The 17,592-nt window shown below is 25.1% G+C and overlaps 1 protein-coding gene across 1 annotated transcript in view; it reads right to left on the bottom strand.

Moving 5' to 3' along the window:
- Window positions 1-17,592, bottom strand: part of LOC106793311 (ABC transporter G family member 20) — a 34,478-nt gene that overhangs the window by 6,229 nt on the left and 10,657 nt on the right. Inside the window, exons 3-5 of the mRNA XM_014760119.1 lie at window positions 4,066-4,326; window positions 1,784-2,098; window positions 1,288-1,395 (exon numbers count right to left, since the gene is read on the bottom strand). Coding sequence (XP_014615605.1) covers window positions 1,288-1,395; window positions 1,784-2,098; window positions 4,066-4,326 — 684 coding nt within the window. The remainder of the gene's footprint in view (window positions 1-1,287; window positions 1,396-1,783; window positions 2,099-4,065; window positions 4,327-17,592) is intronic.

The raw sequence follows: 17,592 nt of genomic DNA, 5'->3' as shown, positions 1-17,592 counted from the left end.
TTATTTGTATTAGTAAATATTATCTTATATATTTTATTGCAATAAAATAAAAAAAAAAGAATTAAGTAAAAATAAATATAGATTACATATTATATTTTGTAATATATATATATAGATATTATAATATTTATAATCACTATCGTTAGTCACTTAACATTGAATATTTCCGCTATGAAACTTGACGATAAAGATTAAAGACCAGAACGGCTATGACAACGATTACGACAATCCTCATGTATTATTTAAACAATCTTTCGAGTGTGTGTAGATTTTTTTTTAAGCGCTATGGAGTAAATTAGTCGTCATCTTCGGACCTTGACCTATGATACTTACATTAGTAATATCGTCTCAAAAAAAAAAAAAAAAAAAAAAAAAAAAAAAAAAAAAGAAAAAACAAATACAATTTACTAGAAGTATACTAGCTTGTAATGTCGTCAACTATTTTTACTCGTCAACAATCAATTGTCATGCAATTTTAATGAACATTTTCAAGAATTCATACTTTATCCTTTATCTATCTATTATGCATTAATGTGTATAAACATGTGTATACGGGATGTAACACTTTAACACGTTTACATATTACTCTGGATATAATACGTACATGTAAGTATGATATATGAATTACAAACGATATCGTAGAGTATGCAAAATGTATATTTTTTTTTCTCGTTACAAAAACCTTTATATATATATTTTTTTTGTCAGATTTTTTTTTCAAAAAAAGGAGAATAAAGCAAAAAATTAATAACAAGTTCATTATGATTAACGTAATAGGATACATAATTTGCTTTTGTTTCATTTTCATTATCATAATTTTCGCGAAGGAAACCTAATTAAAACCTTCATTCCATGCAATAACGGAATTAAACACCTTAAACACGTGACATATACATATATATATATAATTAAATAAAAATTTGTGTGTACACTTGTGTTAATTGAAGATCCCATCTCCTAGTAAAACGAAAATAAAACACGAAAGTAAGTCCGTAGATATCGTTCGTGTTTCATTGTTTAATCAGTGATGGGGGGGGGGGGTGAAGAGAAAAAAAAGAAAGTTTGAAACTTGTAGCTAAGAATATGCAATATTTGATCATGTAAATATCTTTCCTGGAATCGATGTGTGGTGTGCTTAAAATATTTTATTCAATTAAACTTTAATGTGAAAGAGAGTTTTCGAGTCTAATACTAATTGTAAGATAAAGAAAAATAAAACGAGTTTATCTAAGATAAATAATAACAACACGTTGGAATGTAATTTTTTTTGAAATGCAAGAAACTTACCTCTGTCTGAGTAATGGATCAACACCTACGGTTGGTTCGTCGAGTATTAAAAGTTCAGGATCGTGCATGAGAGCCACTGCGAACGAGACCCGTCTTTGCTGGCCACCGCTATTTTGCAAAAAAAAAAACAAAAACACATTTTTCATAAATAAATATCATTGTTTTAAAATGAGAACAATTATTTGAATCCACGTAACGTTTAATCTGCTACAAAAGTAATTTTATATAAGATTTTTGAAATAATATTATGAGATATTTTCAAAGAGTATTATTTTATCGAACTACCCTTACATTTTTATTTATTCAGTTGAACATAAAAATTATACGAAAGTGTTTTAGAAAAATTAATACAAAATAATATATTCTACAATTGTTGTAATTATAAAAATAAAAAAAAAACAGATTTTTTTTCAATAATGGAAGATCAGAATCTTTCGCATGGATTCCTATTCCCCTCCCACCCCCCAACTAAATTAGTATTCGTCATTGATCGTACCTGAGATTTTTGACGAGTCGATTTTGCGACGGTAAATCCAAGAATTGAAGTAAAAATCGCAACCTGTCGACAATTTCAGGTGTTTCCATGCCAAATATCCAACCAAAGTATAACATAGTTTCGCGTATCGTAAATTCACCATAAAGCGCTATCTCTTGTGGCATGTAACCAACTCTTTTACCGGGTACACCGGAACCCTTTGTTCCAGGTTTCCCACCTAAAACCCAAATCTCGCCAGAATTTAAGCGTCTTTGGCCAACGATGCAAGATAGTAATGTTGTTTTGCCACAACCGCTGGCTCCCAGTAGACCGTATCTATTAAAAACACATCAAAGATTTTTTTTTTCTTCTCTTTATTCGGACTTTTTTTTTTTTTTTTCTTTTTTTTTTATAACCAAACTTATTTCGCAATTCGTCCCGGAGAATCCGAGAGATTTTTTATCTATGCCTATTTTTCTAGATTCGTGTGTGTGTGTGTGTGTGTGTGTGTAGTATACGTGGTTAGTCTCAAACAGGTTTTATTTCATTTTATTTTCGTTTCGTAAATATTAAGAGAATATAATGAAAATTTGTTCTGTTTTTTTTTTTTTGTAATATCGTAAAAACAATTCTTATATATTTAAATATTTGTTTTCAATTTTTTATTTAGGAAAAATGTTGCTCGTGAAATAGTTACGATGAATTCTTTTGAATGAATTATTTCAAGTTGATTTTATAGAAATTTAGAGAGAAGTTTAATTGTCGTACAGTTCGTTAATATTATAAATATCGAGCAAGTATTTTTCTCGCGTATATTAGTAATATTTATTAATTTTCATTTAAAGACGTTGTGTGAGAGATTAAGAAATTTTGAAAATGAGAAATTTGAATGAAATCAATCGTTTTCGAGTGAACCGTTTAAATATTACATTTTTTAAATAACGAAAATGTAAAAAATATAATAATCGTTCGATGATAAATACAAAGATAAGTTTAATATTAATTGTAAGATAAGATTCATACGTTTACGCAATCATTTTCTATTTAATTTCGCGATAATATAATAAAGTTATGTTCTAAATTTCGTTGGGAATTTTTCTTCGTCAAAATAATAAATGTTGTTGATAATCATGATACGATAATAGACATATTCTAACGATTATTATATTTCCATTTTATTTCGATGAGTAGTAGAAATATTTGAAATTTATAGATCACATAACGTGGATGAATTTCATTTAACACGAGAATAAGAATTACGAAATAGAAATATCGTACGTAATTTTAAGAGATAATTTCAATTGAGAATGATTGTCTGTCTATCCTTTAAAGATAGTTTATTATTTTACAATAATAACAGTTGTTCATTTTCTCGTACGGTTTGATAAGAATGCATTAAAGATTTATTATGTCAAATAATAACGAAGAAAAAAATGAATTTCCGTTTTCGATTACTAATTGTAAGATTTATTGTTTCCTTTTGTCAATCTATATGTTGTTTTCAACATAAAGAAGGACAAATGAAATAATGGATGTAATGGGATTCTAGTTAGTGAGTGACGTCATTTATATAAGTCGAGTCAAACATTATAATTTGTTTTCTTTTCTTTTTTTTTTCAGCTCGCCGTTTGGAATAATAAATAAATAACTTTTTTTCAATGATTCAACACCGAGTACTTGGAATTGATCGAGATCGTTGCTAGAAATTTTAATGATATCAATTTGTTGGTTTTTCTTTTTTTTTTACCATTTTCATTTTCGTTTCTTTTCTTCTATTAAATTAAATTATAAGACTTAAAAAAAAAAAAGAAAGGATAATTTCGATTTAAGTATACTGCGTAAACGTTTTAATAGGTAAGACGCGAATGATTTGTATAAAACAAAAAAAAAAGAAGAAAAATAAAAAACAAAACATTGACACATCGTTATTGTCCAATAATTATTTTTCTTGTAAATTTTCGATACTTATGATTTAATTTTATGACGAATGATCTCTAATTATAGCGATAAACTAATAATAAGTTATAATTATAGACAAATTTACGATCTTCTTATAAAAACGTAAAAAATGGTTCGGTTAGTGTTAATTCGTATTCTATATCGATTGGTTGTTTCTCTCTTTCTCTCTCTCTCTCTCATTTTGTTATTTGTTAATATAATTTGTTTTTTATTTATCATATATAATATATATTTTATATTAAAATTAATATATTATAATAATATTTCTTATAATATATTAATATAAAAGAAATATATATATAAGAATTTTGTTGTTATGAATTAAATTTATTTTAAATACTTACATTGATCCTTTCGATACCGTCATACTGAGATTTTGTATAACGTGATTTGGATTTTTACTACTGCCATAAGTTTTGAAAGCGTGTCTAACGCTGACTGCTTGTTGCCGATTCCAAGAAGGATTATTTAATCCTGGCGTGGATAAAGGAATATTTGTTGTGACCATTGTTAAATCGAGATTACTTTCCGCATTGTTTTGTATAACTTCCATTGAAAAATTTGGGTTTATTATACCCCCACCACCGTCTGTAGTATTGTCTTCGCTGCAACACAAATAAATTTAAGTAAGTGTCTTTTTTTAAGCTGTTTGTACATGGAAGAAGATATGTTTTTAAGTTTTGAAAGAGTGTAGATTGCGATAAGAAAATAATTAGATATATTATACTGATTACTATCCCTTTTAAGGGTTTGAGGAACTTCTTTATAATAATTTCTTAAAATAGTGTTATATACTTTTCACTAAAAATGATTACCCATCCAAGTACTAATCTTACCTATTATTGTTTAAATTTAGTAATTGCATATGAGAAATAGTTTTTTTTTTTTTCAACGAATTGAGGTCGTTAAATAATAATAATAATAATTAAATGTAATACACAAAGATATATCGATCATTTATACAATTTTATATTTATTTATTTAATAATACCTAATTTTTTGCATAAATATTTCTATATAATTAATCTTTTATTATACGATATATATTATATTATTGTATAATATATATATTTATGTATAAAATGATTTAAAAAATTGATAAACAAATTAGCTTATGTTAGANAATAATAATTAAATGTAATACACAAAGATATATCGATCATTTATACAATTTTATATTTATTTATTTAATAATACCTAATTTTTTGCATAAATATTGATAAACAAATTAGCTTATGTTAGATCAATTAAAATTTATCATACATTTTTAATCGTATTATTTATTTTTATATAGAATTATTATCAATGGTACGAACGTAACTTTTAATAAGTGTTGAAAAAGTATAAATTTCTTTTGAAAAATTTAGAAATATATATTTATTAACAAACGTATCACATTAATCTATATATTTGGTACACCTTTGGAAGAAAGTAAATCGATCTTGTAAAATTTTACTTACAACACTACGAACTTCTTAGCTCCAGATGGTGAACAGTTTAAAAAGAGCAAGCGAGAGTATTTATTATGTAAGAAGGCGGCTTTCTTTTCGTCATGCCAACGATTGGTCGTTTCAGTGGACAACGTACATACTAGGTATTTTGTTTCAATGTTTTTCTTTCATTTAAATGGTATATACTACGTATATATATAATATATATATATATATAATATATATATATATATAATATATATATATATATAATATATATATATATATAATATATATATGTCAACTTATATTTAATATGTATTTTGCAATATATTGAGTAAGTGTGTATGTATATATATATTTTACAATATATCATAATAAAATTTATATACACATATTTTTATATTATAGAATGAAATGATAAATTTCAAAGAAATTTTTATTTAAACTAATTAATAATGTTCGTTATTATTTAATCATTTTTTTTTATAGATTATTTGTATTACACGTTATTGTTTTGTAATCTATATCTATCTATCTATAAATTTGTTGATAGCAGTCATTAGGTTTTACAAGATCTAACCGATCGTAAAATTTTTCTTTAGATTTTATTCTCTGTTGTATTAAAATATTTGTTAAATGTTAGATCGCGAGTGATGAGTCGTCTAGTTAACGTTCGTTCAACATTTAATTTGACATATATTATTATTCTCTGTTCGTGTAAACAAAAAATATCATTAAAATTATCGAAGAAAAATGACGTTATTTGTATTTCCATAGATCGTAACTAATTACTCGTTATAATTTGAATCTTTACGTATTTATTTGTATAATCAAGTCACGCGCGTATACGTGTCTCTGTGTGTGAGAGTTTTGTGATCGGAATGATTAAGATTCTGGAATTTTCACGTTAGTAATTATTAATCGTTTTTTGTTTTGTTTTGTATGATTCATCATTTGCTAAGAAAATAATGTTTATTTTAATATTCTCCAAAATTTTCAATATACAACGATATTACCATTCGTTCAACAATACCATCAATTTATTTTACAATTAGTAAATGGAAAGATATCGTTATATTATATATTATTATTGTTAATATATTGTATATTATAAACATAGATCGAATATATAACACAGTTTTGCATCGATATATTTATGACACAATATTAATGTAAATAATTTTATTATTAATGAAAAATTTGAGATAAATATTTATTTTCCTCTTGTTGATTTATAATATATGATATATTATTAAAACTAAATATTAAAGAGAGAAAGAAAAAAAAAAAAGTATACAATTATAATTATTTCCATAATTCTTACTTCATTATATAAAATCTAGTTTCTCTATATTATATTAGTGACAAAAAAAAAATGATTATTTCAGCGACAAAAATAACGTCGTAAGTATTCCTATAAACAAAACAAAAAATATGCCTAACAACATATAATATTATATTACGCGTAGATGATTTTACATTAATATGTAGTATCTACACGAGTTGCGTTTTAAAGATACTTTTACCAAAACGTAAAGAAAGAAAAGACAAAAAAAAACACAGTAAAAGAAAAAAAAGATGAGAATAAAAAATTGACTGCAAACGGCAAGAAGAAGCATAATCTCGAATGGAAGTGATACTATAAATTCTTATTATGTTTGTCGACATATATAAATATATTCATACATACAATATATACGTCGCGACTCATATATATATATATATATACGTAACACGATGTTTAGTATTCGAAAATCGAAGTCCAAGATGGTGGAATAGAGTGAGTTGAACGAGGGGACAGACAGTGGTGCAAAGATTACGCAAGTTGGCATACCGTAGAATGCTACGTATCGCGAGGACGCGTGTGGAAAGAGGTAGGCTCGTGAGTTACTTCGTTTTCTGGGCCATGGTCGAAACTCAAATTCACTCCATGGTAAACGTTGTGATCCTCCTTCTTCTTGGTGATATCTTTTGCAAGTGAAAGAGATTTCTTTTCATAAGAAAATAAAGAAAGAAAGAAAGAAGACTTCTTTTTTTCCCTCCTCAATATACATTTGTATAACTCATCATCAAACTTCCCTCTCTGTTATTATATAAGAAAGTACACGTGTTTATTTTACTTATTTAGATGTTAATAAATTCATTCTTTTTTTCGTATAATAATATTTTGTTGTGAATTATCTTATAAAAATAATTTTCTGTTTATATTTTGTATTTATAAAATTACGATTGGGAAATAAAAGATACAACAATTTTTGGATCACAACGATGTGTTAATAATTTGTCCGTTTGTCTAATAGTTGATCAAATTTATTGATATTATCATATACGATATCTCAAATTTATCATTACAATTTCTAATTTTCTTTTTGGATTAATTCGTTTATTTAATTATCGACACGTACGTAATGCACATATATATTTATACGTATATAATATAAGTATAAACGATTATACTTATATATGTAAAATAACTTGTTTTATGGACAAAATATATTCAACCGAAAAATAACAAATTAATAAACACACGTTTTTTAATTTATATTTATTTCATACCACAAGACATTTTAATATTCTTAATCTGATAAATATAAAATACGAGTAAGAACTCATATATAGACGTGTGTATATTAATGAATTTTTTTTTTTTTCCTTCTTTCTTTTTCTTTTAAGCAAACTTTTGCAAGACTTATTAACAATTATAATAATATGATTCGTAAAACACGATTTGGCATATATATATATATATATATATATATATATGTATATATATATAGTGAAAAATAATAGTTTCCAGTGTTGTTTCATATTTCTTAAGAGGCATTAACCCATTCGATCATTTCTAGTTAGTGTAATTAAACCCGTCAAAATGAGTAAGAGGAATTGCATGTATCATGTTACTGTTAGGTGCGGTTTCCGTATAACACTTGCGTGGCACTCGTTTATTGTATTAAAACTTTCATACGAACGAAATATATATAGAATTTTTGTGTGAAAATATTGATTTTTAACATTTACCTAAAAGTTCGTTAACGATAAGAAAATTTGTAAGAAATATAAATTTGTGTTTTGGTTTTAATTATTTTGATCCTTTTACATTTAACTTCTCCCCCCCCCCACCTCCCACATTTTCACTTATGTCAGTCATTTCTCTCCTGTTCTTTATTTTAAATCGCAAATCTTGGCTTTATTTTTATTTTTCTTGTGATCCTTACATAATTCGATAGAAAGTGCGTGGTCAGTGTGTTGTTGAAGATGATTGGTAGAAAAGAATTATTGTCGATTCGTCAAAATGAATAAATCGAATGTGATATTAGTATATTTGAATTCTATATTTGTATTTTTCGCATTGTTATTTTCTTTTTCCTTATTTTACTCGTGTGTTTGAGTAAGTATATTCATTAATTATGAAAAATATATATATATTATTCTATACATGCACGTATGAAATTTATTCGAATAAAAAGTATGAAATATTTAGCAATTAGAAAAAAGAAAGAAATTGTTTTATAAATGATTTTTTCGAATGATTAGAACAATTCGTTTTTCGTATATTCTATTCCATGTATTTTGATTACGATTAATTTCAAAGACAATTGATTTCGTGGATGAAATTTTACGATTGAATTTTATATAGACGGTTATTATTCTATAATCAAATAAATACGACTATTGTAACGTTAACAAAGCTCGTTTGTTAGGCCGAAAGTGGATAACAAAGCAATGGGCCCAGGTGTCGGTAAGTAATAATTCTGTTATGCGAATGGACGGACTCTCGATTATATACGTGATATGATTTTAATTATTCGATATGTGTCTGTTTAATTCCCCCTTCTTTCGATTTATATTAATGTGACCTTGGACATCATACACTGGACACAGTTACATTGACCAACGAAACATACTATAATATATCATTGACCCTAACTCACCTTGCTTTTCTTTTTTTGGGGTTTGTTAATTATTTCTGTACTTATATGTTTATTGATTTTTTTTTTTTTTCTTAAACGATTCTTTTCGTTGACATCGAATTATTTTATTTTATTTTTTTCTTATTACGAGAACGGTAAGAAGAAGAATAACAAAAAAAAAAACAAAAAAACAAAACGAAATATTCTCACAGACGATTACACCATTTTATATTTTAAAATTTAAAATGAATCTTAACCTTGACTCAATTTCTTTTTCAACGAGTACGATTATTTTGATACGTTACTGATTTTTAAGTTCGAGACTTGGATGATAAGTATGCGTTCAATGTGATTCAAACGAAAACCACGACCTTCCATGCGATTTCATTCTGTACATGCCTCAAATATTTCGATGATACTTTTACCTTCGTAATGTGATACTTATCTATGTATATACTTAGAACAATAAGAACGATTTTTTTAATCTACTTATCTGTCCACACACGTGTATATATGTGACTAGTTTTTTTTTTTTTCATATTTATTATTAAAACCCATACCCCGAATCTCTTAAGATAATTTGAATGAATGTTTATTTGAATATATAAAAATCGTTAAAAATTTTAATTATATTTTTCTCATTTAATTATATATTATTATTATTATGATGATTGAATTTTATTTATATTATTTTTAATTTGAATAGTTTTATTTATTATCGTATTAAATTAAATTAAATATTGTTGTTGACATTCGTTTAATATTACAAATTATTAGATTTAATCATTATAGATACACGAGAAAATGTTTTTCCTTTATTATTTTGTTTGCGATAAAAGAAATATTGTCTTCATTCGCGTTTAAAAATCGTTTTAACTAATAATAAAAATTGGCAAATGTTTATATCGCGTGTCTATACTTCTTTAAGAATAAAAATTATTTTAAAGGATAATATGGTCAACTAGAGAAGATATTCATGAGCAATTTGTAATAGATATTTTTTAGACGATTACACGGCAAAAACAATGCAATTTATCTATGAAACAAAATAACGAACTATGATTGTCAATTGAAATTACATAAGTTAAATATATATGTGCTTATGTATTTATATACACTTATATTATGTTTCGTGAATAAATTTTTTTTCTATTTCAAATATATATAATATATTACGAAAATTATATTCAATTTATCTCAAATTCTATAATACTCTATGTTGCACATATATATATATATACAGTATTATTTTTATATTAATTTATATATATGCAGAAAAAAAATATTAGTATTTCTTTCTAGCAATGTGCTTGTTAAATATTTTATTTCTAAATAAAAATAGAACTGTAATATTTCTTTATTGAAAGATTTTTAAATATTATATATTTGAATGAATAACACACTATAGAGTATTACGTTTATTCTGAAATATTTTGTTAGTATTTAATATCTAAATAAAAAAACACTAGTACTTATTATTATTGGCCAATCCAATATAATAGAATTATGCTTATATCATTGATCATTTATATATAGTTCGTTAGTAGGGTATTATATGTATGTATATGTATAAGTACATATATACACATAAGTATATAGGAAACGCTCGTTTTCGTTGAAACGTGAAAGCGTGCGAAACTTAACAACAGTCAATCCTCTTCGTCTAATTTTAAATTAGTTTGAAATATTTTTTCTTAACCCATCAAACACAATATAGAATATTATTTTTTTTTTCCCTTTCTATTATTATTTCCATCATTTCGTAATGATTAGATTTCGCTCGAGAAAGAAAAGAAAAATATATATATATATAATAACGATTTTATTGGAAATTATATAAGAAAAGAGAAAAAAAAAAAAAGAAAAAGGGGCCAATTTATTTTCGTAGATCGAAATTACTCGAGACGTTAAAGAGAGGAAGGATATATATTTTTTAAAAAGTGATTCGGTGAAAGAAAAAAAAAATTAATTAAATTATATAAACACAATAAATAACCAATTGCGCAAAGACTGACAAAAAAAAATGATGGAAATATTTGTAATTCTTGATAATTAGAAAATATTAACATGATTGATAATTATATTGTGGAAAATGATTAGCTCATTATTATATTCATTTCAATGTTTCATTTAAATTTCATTTGCATGAATTAGAATTTAGATGAAAATATATTGGAAAAACAAATTTACAATGATAGAAAACAAATTGAAATTTTCCAATTAATATTAGACAAAATCGAAGAATAGGAAAACGTTTAAAACAATATTGTTAATAATAAAAAACGAACGTGCCTGATGATACAAGGCGAGTTAAACAATTCTAATTACAAGTAAATACAGTTTATGAAATATATATATATATACTTAAACTCATATAAAAAAATAATAATCATTAAATCTTATGAACAACATTTTAAATTCACGTTAAAATTTTGTTTGAATTTAATTTTCTGTTAAAATAATGAAATATCAAAAATCGAAAGTAAAATCATCGGATAGTAAAACACGAATATTTGTATTAGCAAATACTCGTTGAGAGAAAAAGTGTCGTTGATTTTCTCGACAGGATGATGTTGCAGTTTCCGTGTTAGATAAAAAGCATTAGAAATATACTAACGACAGAACGACGGACAAATGAATACGATCGTACAACGTAATAATTGTTTTTCGATGTTTCTCTATGTTTCCTTCGCGAAGAAACTTAAGAGGTAATTTTTCTGTATATTTATACTTTGTTTATAATTTTTCTAATTCTTGTTTCCGCAAGAAAAAAGTAGAAAAAAATTAATTACAAAGAAATTAGCGAGTAAAAAATGAATGAGACAAATTCATCGTTTAAATCATCGACAATAAAAATATGTTCGTAGAAATATGATCGTGTTAATGATTATATTTTGATTAAAAATCAAAAATCCCCCTCCCCCCTTCCCCTAAAAAAAACAAACATGAAAAACGATCAAATTTGTTAACGATTGAAAATTAAATGAATGATTTTATTGATCATCATTGTTTCACGAATAAATTCGACGAAATATGATTGCGTTGAAAATTCAATATTTCACGTTTGGAAAATTCAAACGTAAGTAAGTAAGTTAAGTAAAGTCTATTGGATTTACTGTTGCGAGATGATGAAGACGAAGTATGGGACAATACTTTAGCGTGTACGCTGGGCAAACACTTGCGTTTTCCTTTGTGCCTTCTAGAAAGTATATTTCTCTATTATATCTTTCACATCTTTCGTTCATTCGTTCGTTTTTAACATTACGACCATTACTATTATCTTCGATGATTTCTTTGTTAAAATTTTTCCAACGCCTAACCAATATTCGACTAATTTATTATCCGATAATTTTTATCCAAAGATTTGATTAAATCATTGACAATTTCTAATACATATTTTTCTCTTCTTTAATAGATTTTAATTATTATTTGAAATATAATTAGACGATAAACTTCTTAATCTTAATTTATCTATCATACAATGTAAGTTTTTAATTGTTCAACTTTTAATTCATTATTATAAAATAATATTCGTTAATGGTTTCTAATGTCGAAAGTATTTAGTTCACATTTTTTTGGTTGTTCTTTTTCAAATTGGATATATATATATTTTTTTTTTAGAATAATTTTTTTGGGGAAAATAAAAATTTGTGATTGAATATTTGATCATTTAAATATGCGTAGAACAAAGTTATTCTGAATATAATTAATTATAAATAATTTCTAATGATAATATTATGTATGTATATATATATATATGTATATTGCTCATCTTTATGGCTTATTGAAAACTCATAAGCTCGAGAGGTGAAAGTTAGCCACTGATGATGGCGATACTACACGAATAACTCCAATGATTATAATATATCTTCATTCTTTATTGCTACAAACGTAAAAAGAAAATTTTGAAAGAATATTAAAATATCTATAATATTAATGATAGTTCAATTGGATTAATATAAATATTATTACACACACATTATCATTATATTATAAGTATTAATATTAGTAATTTAATTGATTTATATACACACAATTTCTCTAGTTAATTGGTATAATAATATTATAGAATAATATAATATATATAAGTATTTGATAAAATAATTTCATGTAATAATAAAAGAATCAATTTGATAATAATATAATAATAATTAATTTGAAAAAATGAATTTTTTTCGATTTTTAAATAAAATTAATCGTCGAGAGATTAAATCAATTAAGATTTATATTTTATTGTTTTTCGTTACTTTCGAATTTCTCCGTACACATTCCTGATGCATTAGTTTACTTTGTTTCGAAATTTAAATAGAATTTCAAAAAAAAAAATTAAAAAGAACAAATCGATCTTTTTTATTCTGATCTATCATTGATTTATAATCATACGATTTGTAGAACAATTTTTTGATATCATAAACGAAGAAAAGTAAAGAAGAAAAATGTCTTTTTTTTAAGATTATTTCTTAAAATTCTAATTGTTTAAGATAATTCTCGTTAGTTCTTGTTAAATCTCGATCTACAACTTTCTCGTTGCTATCGAAAAGATAAGCAAAAAAAAAAAAAAGACAAAAATTGTAACGGAAGTTATAACAGACTCTCGTTTAAAAAATATATTAGCTCTGATTTATCCGTTTACTGTGATATATAAGTTAACAAAAAAAAGAAATATATATTGCAAAAGATATTGTCTCTTATTCATGCGCGTATTTACGCAATGAACTGAAACACGCGACACAAATTTATGATTTAATAAACCAAAATTAAATATATAATAAAAAGTATAGAAAAATAATAACAAATAGATCGGAAATGAAGAAAAAAAAGCAAAGAACTCGAGAATGTTGTTTCACTTATAATTTACAAATTAAAATAATTCAAATCAATGTTTGTAAATCGTACCTTCCATTCATGTTGCTGACTTCTCTTTTGGCGTATCCTTCTTTTCCGAAATAGAAAAGAATAAAGAAAAAAAAACAAAACCAATAATAATCTTCTTGAGGAATAATTTTTTTTTTTTTTTTATATCTTTCCCCCGGTAAGTTTATCCACCAACGAAATAATACACCAAAAATCAGTATGATTTACACTTGGATAGCGTTCGAACTTGATAATCCTTGTAACAATCCTTCATCGATGTTACGTTTGGTAACACGTAATAAGTTTTATCATTAACTAGAAAATCTCATGGATCGAATGACAAAAAAGTCCCAAAAAATGATCCAAAAGAAAAAGATGTATATATATATAAATATTTTTTTTGTTAATTGTCACAGGAATGATCAATAAAAAAAAAGAGAATCAAAACAAATTAATTGAAAATGAATAACTTGAAATAATAATGAATAATCACGTTTTCAAACAGGTAGGTAAATCCGAATCATTCGTTGCGGGCTTATGGAAAAAGGAAAGTACAGGAGCATACGAATATACGTTTTGTTTGTGTGTGTGTGTGTGTGTATATATAAGTTTTGCTTGTAGGTTTTAACGTATATATATATATGTATGTATGTATATATCACAACAACACCAATATGCGTTCTTATTCTTCTTATTCTTCTTCTTCTTCTTCTTCTTTTTCTTCTTTTTCTTTTTATTTTTATCTCGTTAAAAACTTTCGCGTCCTGTCACCGAAATAATAATAATACCGAGGCTTGTTATATTCACAATTCATCGAAAATGAAACAAACGAAATCAAATTTTGTTTAACCGTTGTTGAAAATAATAATAATAATAATAATAAAAAATTGTTAGAAGATTGAATACTTTTTAACGTTCTTAACGATCCGACACGATATGCGATCGTACGCGAACTAAACGAATTAACGTCGTCTCGAGAGCACTTTCTCTCTCTGCCTACCTGCCGGCAACCAACTTACCTGACTACTTGGTTAACTGGCTTCAATATTTAAGGTGGGAGGAAAGAGATGGAAATCCCCCCTACCCCCTATCGAGATTTTTTCCCTCTCTTTTTCTTCTCCTGTTGAATATATATATAGTATTTTTATTTCTTTTTCTTGAGAAAGTATTTATACGTCATATAATTTTTGCACAGGGTTCCTGATTAATCTCGATTTTTGTTTGTTTCTTTTTTTTTTTTTTTTTTTTTTTGATTAGAAGTACATAAGAATATTATATTCTTAGATGTGATACATATATGTATCCCAAAAAAAAAAATACTCATATTAATTAAAATAGTATAAGCATTGAAGTTTTCTTGATTGTTTTCAATAATAATATTATTAACAATTTGATCTCTCATTTTTTTAAATAAAATATTCGTATTTATTCGATAGACAAAAATTTATATTTATATACTTGAACGAATATCATTTTTATCGTTAAATAATTGTAATAATTATTTACCTTCTCAATGGTATATTCATATTTATATATCAATATTAAATTATTCGAATGAGTCGAAGTTGAACGTTTCTTATTTTTCTTTAAGATATATACATAGAAAGAAATTTTTCAAAAAAAGAAATATAAAAATTTTTATATTTCAATAGATCAACAATATAATGAATAATAGGAGAAACGTAGAAAAAGAAAGATATGATTAATATATTGGACATAGGAAATACATATATATATATGTATATATATGTATGTGTATTTTTATTTGAAAATAATTACCGTGACGAATGTTTTCGAATGAATTGTATTAGAATAATCACCGTATATGAAATATGGAGAAATATGTATCATTTACATATGACACGTATAAAAATGTTTTTCTATAAGACGTTTGAAAACACGTGTCAACGTGTATCCTTAACAAATCGTACCTTTTATGGCGTTGATGAAATTTCGTAGAATTTTTCGTTGAAGAAAAAATATAAGTATGTATTTCGATTTGCGTCAGCATTTACTGGAACGTTTTAAACGTAGAAAAAAAAAAAAGAAAAAAAAAAAAGGACGTTGAGTTTTTCAAACAAATTTCAATTCTTATACATACATACATACGTACATGGATGATGATATTTCTTATGGTTCACATATTGCTGACGTCATTCTTTAAAGAAAAAAAAAAACATTCTAAAACTTATTTTTATTATTTTCTTCTTTTTAAATCGGGTCAATACAAAAATAAATAAAAACCTTTACGCGAACGAACAAAATTTATTATCAAAGATAACTCGGATTTTTTTTTTTCTTGATTGTTAATGAAAAAAAAAAGAAAAACCAATCTGTAGTAACGTCTTATTAAAAGGTTGAATAAATTAACAATATTTCAATAAATTACGTATCATAATTGGAATCATATCCAAGTATATGATAATAATAAGATCAAGATAATATAATAAAGGAAAATTGGAATAAACTGAGGACTTTGATTCTACACTTATACACTATATATATATATATACATATATAATGATTCGTTGAAAATTAATATCAAATTTTAAATAAATACTACATGAAATTTCATGGTTGACGATTCTGTTTATTAATGGGTCGCCATGCTATTTTACCTTAGAGGATTTCTTTTTATTTTTCAAATATATAATGTCAGTTCATATTTCTAAGCATTCACATAATACGTTAGCTGGACTATCATAGTGATGCTAATAAACTACTTACTAACGTTTCTGTCGGAAGGAAACGGACTACGTAATGCGTCTCTAACTAAAGAAGAAAAGGCGAACATTCAATTTAACTATAGTATGTGTATTTTATTTTGATGATTGATATTAGAGAAAAATGAAAAAAATGGAAGCATGAGAGAGAAAGAGAGAGTATTCGTGTTTAAATGAACGAAATTATTTGTGTATTCTTTTTTAAAATCAAAATTCATCAATGAGAATTTAACTAACGCACGTTTGCAAAAACACCGTAAAAAAAAAAAAATGTAAATCAGTAAAATTATTTTTCACCGTCACAAACGAAGATAACTAATTAACCCTTCTTTGCATGATGATGGAAATTTCAATCATAATATTTAGTCAACAAAAAAAGGTACTTAAAACCCTTGTACTGTATATTTGTTGTTGCTGGCAACTTCAAAAAAAAAAAAAAAAGAAAAAATCATGCAAAGAAGGGTTAAACGAGATTGATTATTATTTAGTACCATTAGAAGATCAAGCATATGATAAATATAAATTAAGATACATCAATGCTCGTACAAAAATTTCAGAAATAGTTTACGCGGAATAATTTTGAACATGTTTGAAAAAATGTTCTTATCCTCCTTTTTCATTTCTCGTTCGTTTACTTTCTCGGTCATTATTTTCTCTCGCAATAAGTATATAAATACGAATGCAATTAATTATTTTTTTCCACGTAATAATACTAATGTGTGTTCACTTCTAACGCACGTAGAGATCACGCTAATCCCCTTTTCTTTTTTCTACTTTTTTTTTTTTTTTTTTTTTTTTTTTTAATATTCTTCTCTCGTAGTTCATTTCAATCCGAACACCAATATCGGATGCGCTATATGTTTTTTTATATTGTCTATTTGTCGCGTATAATGTCATTGATACGCGTATCTCTAGATATTAATCGTTATTGTTAATTATAATTGCCTAAT

This window comes from Polistes canadensis, unplaced genomic scaffold (genome assembly GCF_001313835.1).
Source record: "Polistes canadensis isolate GaletaPanama2010 unplaced genomic scaffold, ASM131383v1 scaffold_13, whole genome shotgun sequence".
In the NCBI taxonomy this organism is placed as follows: domain Eukaryota; kingdom Metazoa; phylum Arthropoda; class Insecta; order Hymenoptera; family Vespidae; genus Polistes; species Polistes canadensis.
Note: the sequence above shows the minus strand (reverse complement) of the source record. Positions and strands in the feature narration are given on the sequence as shown.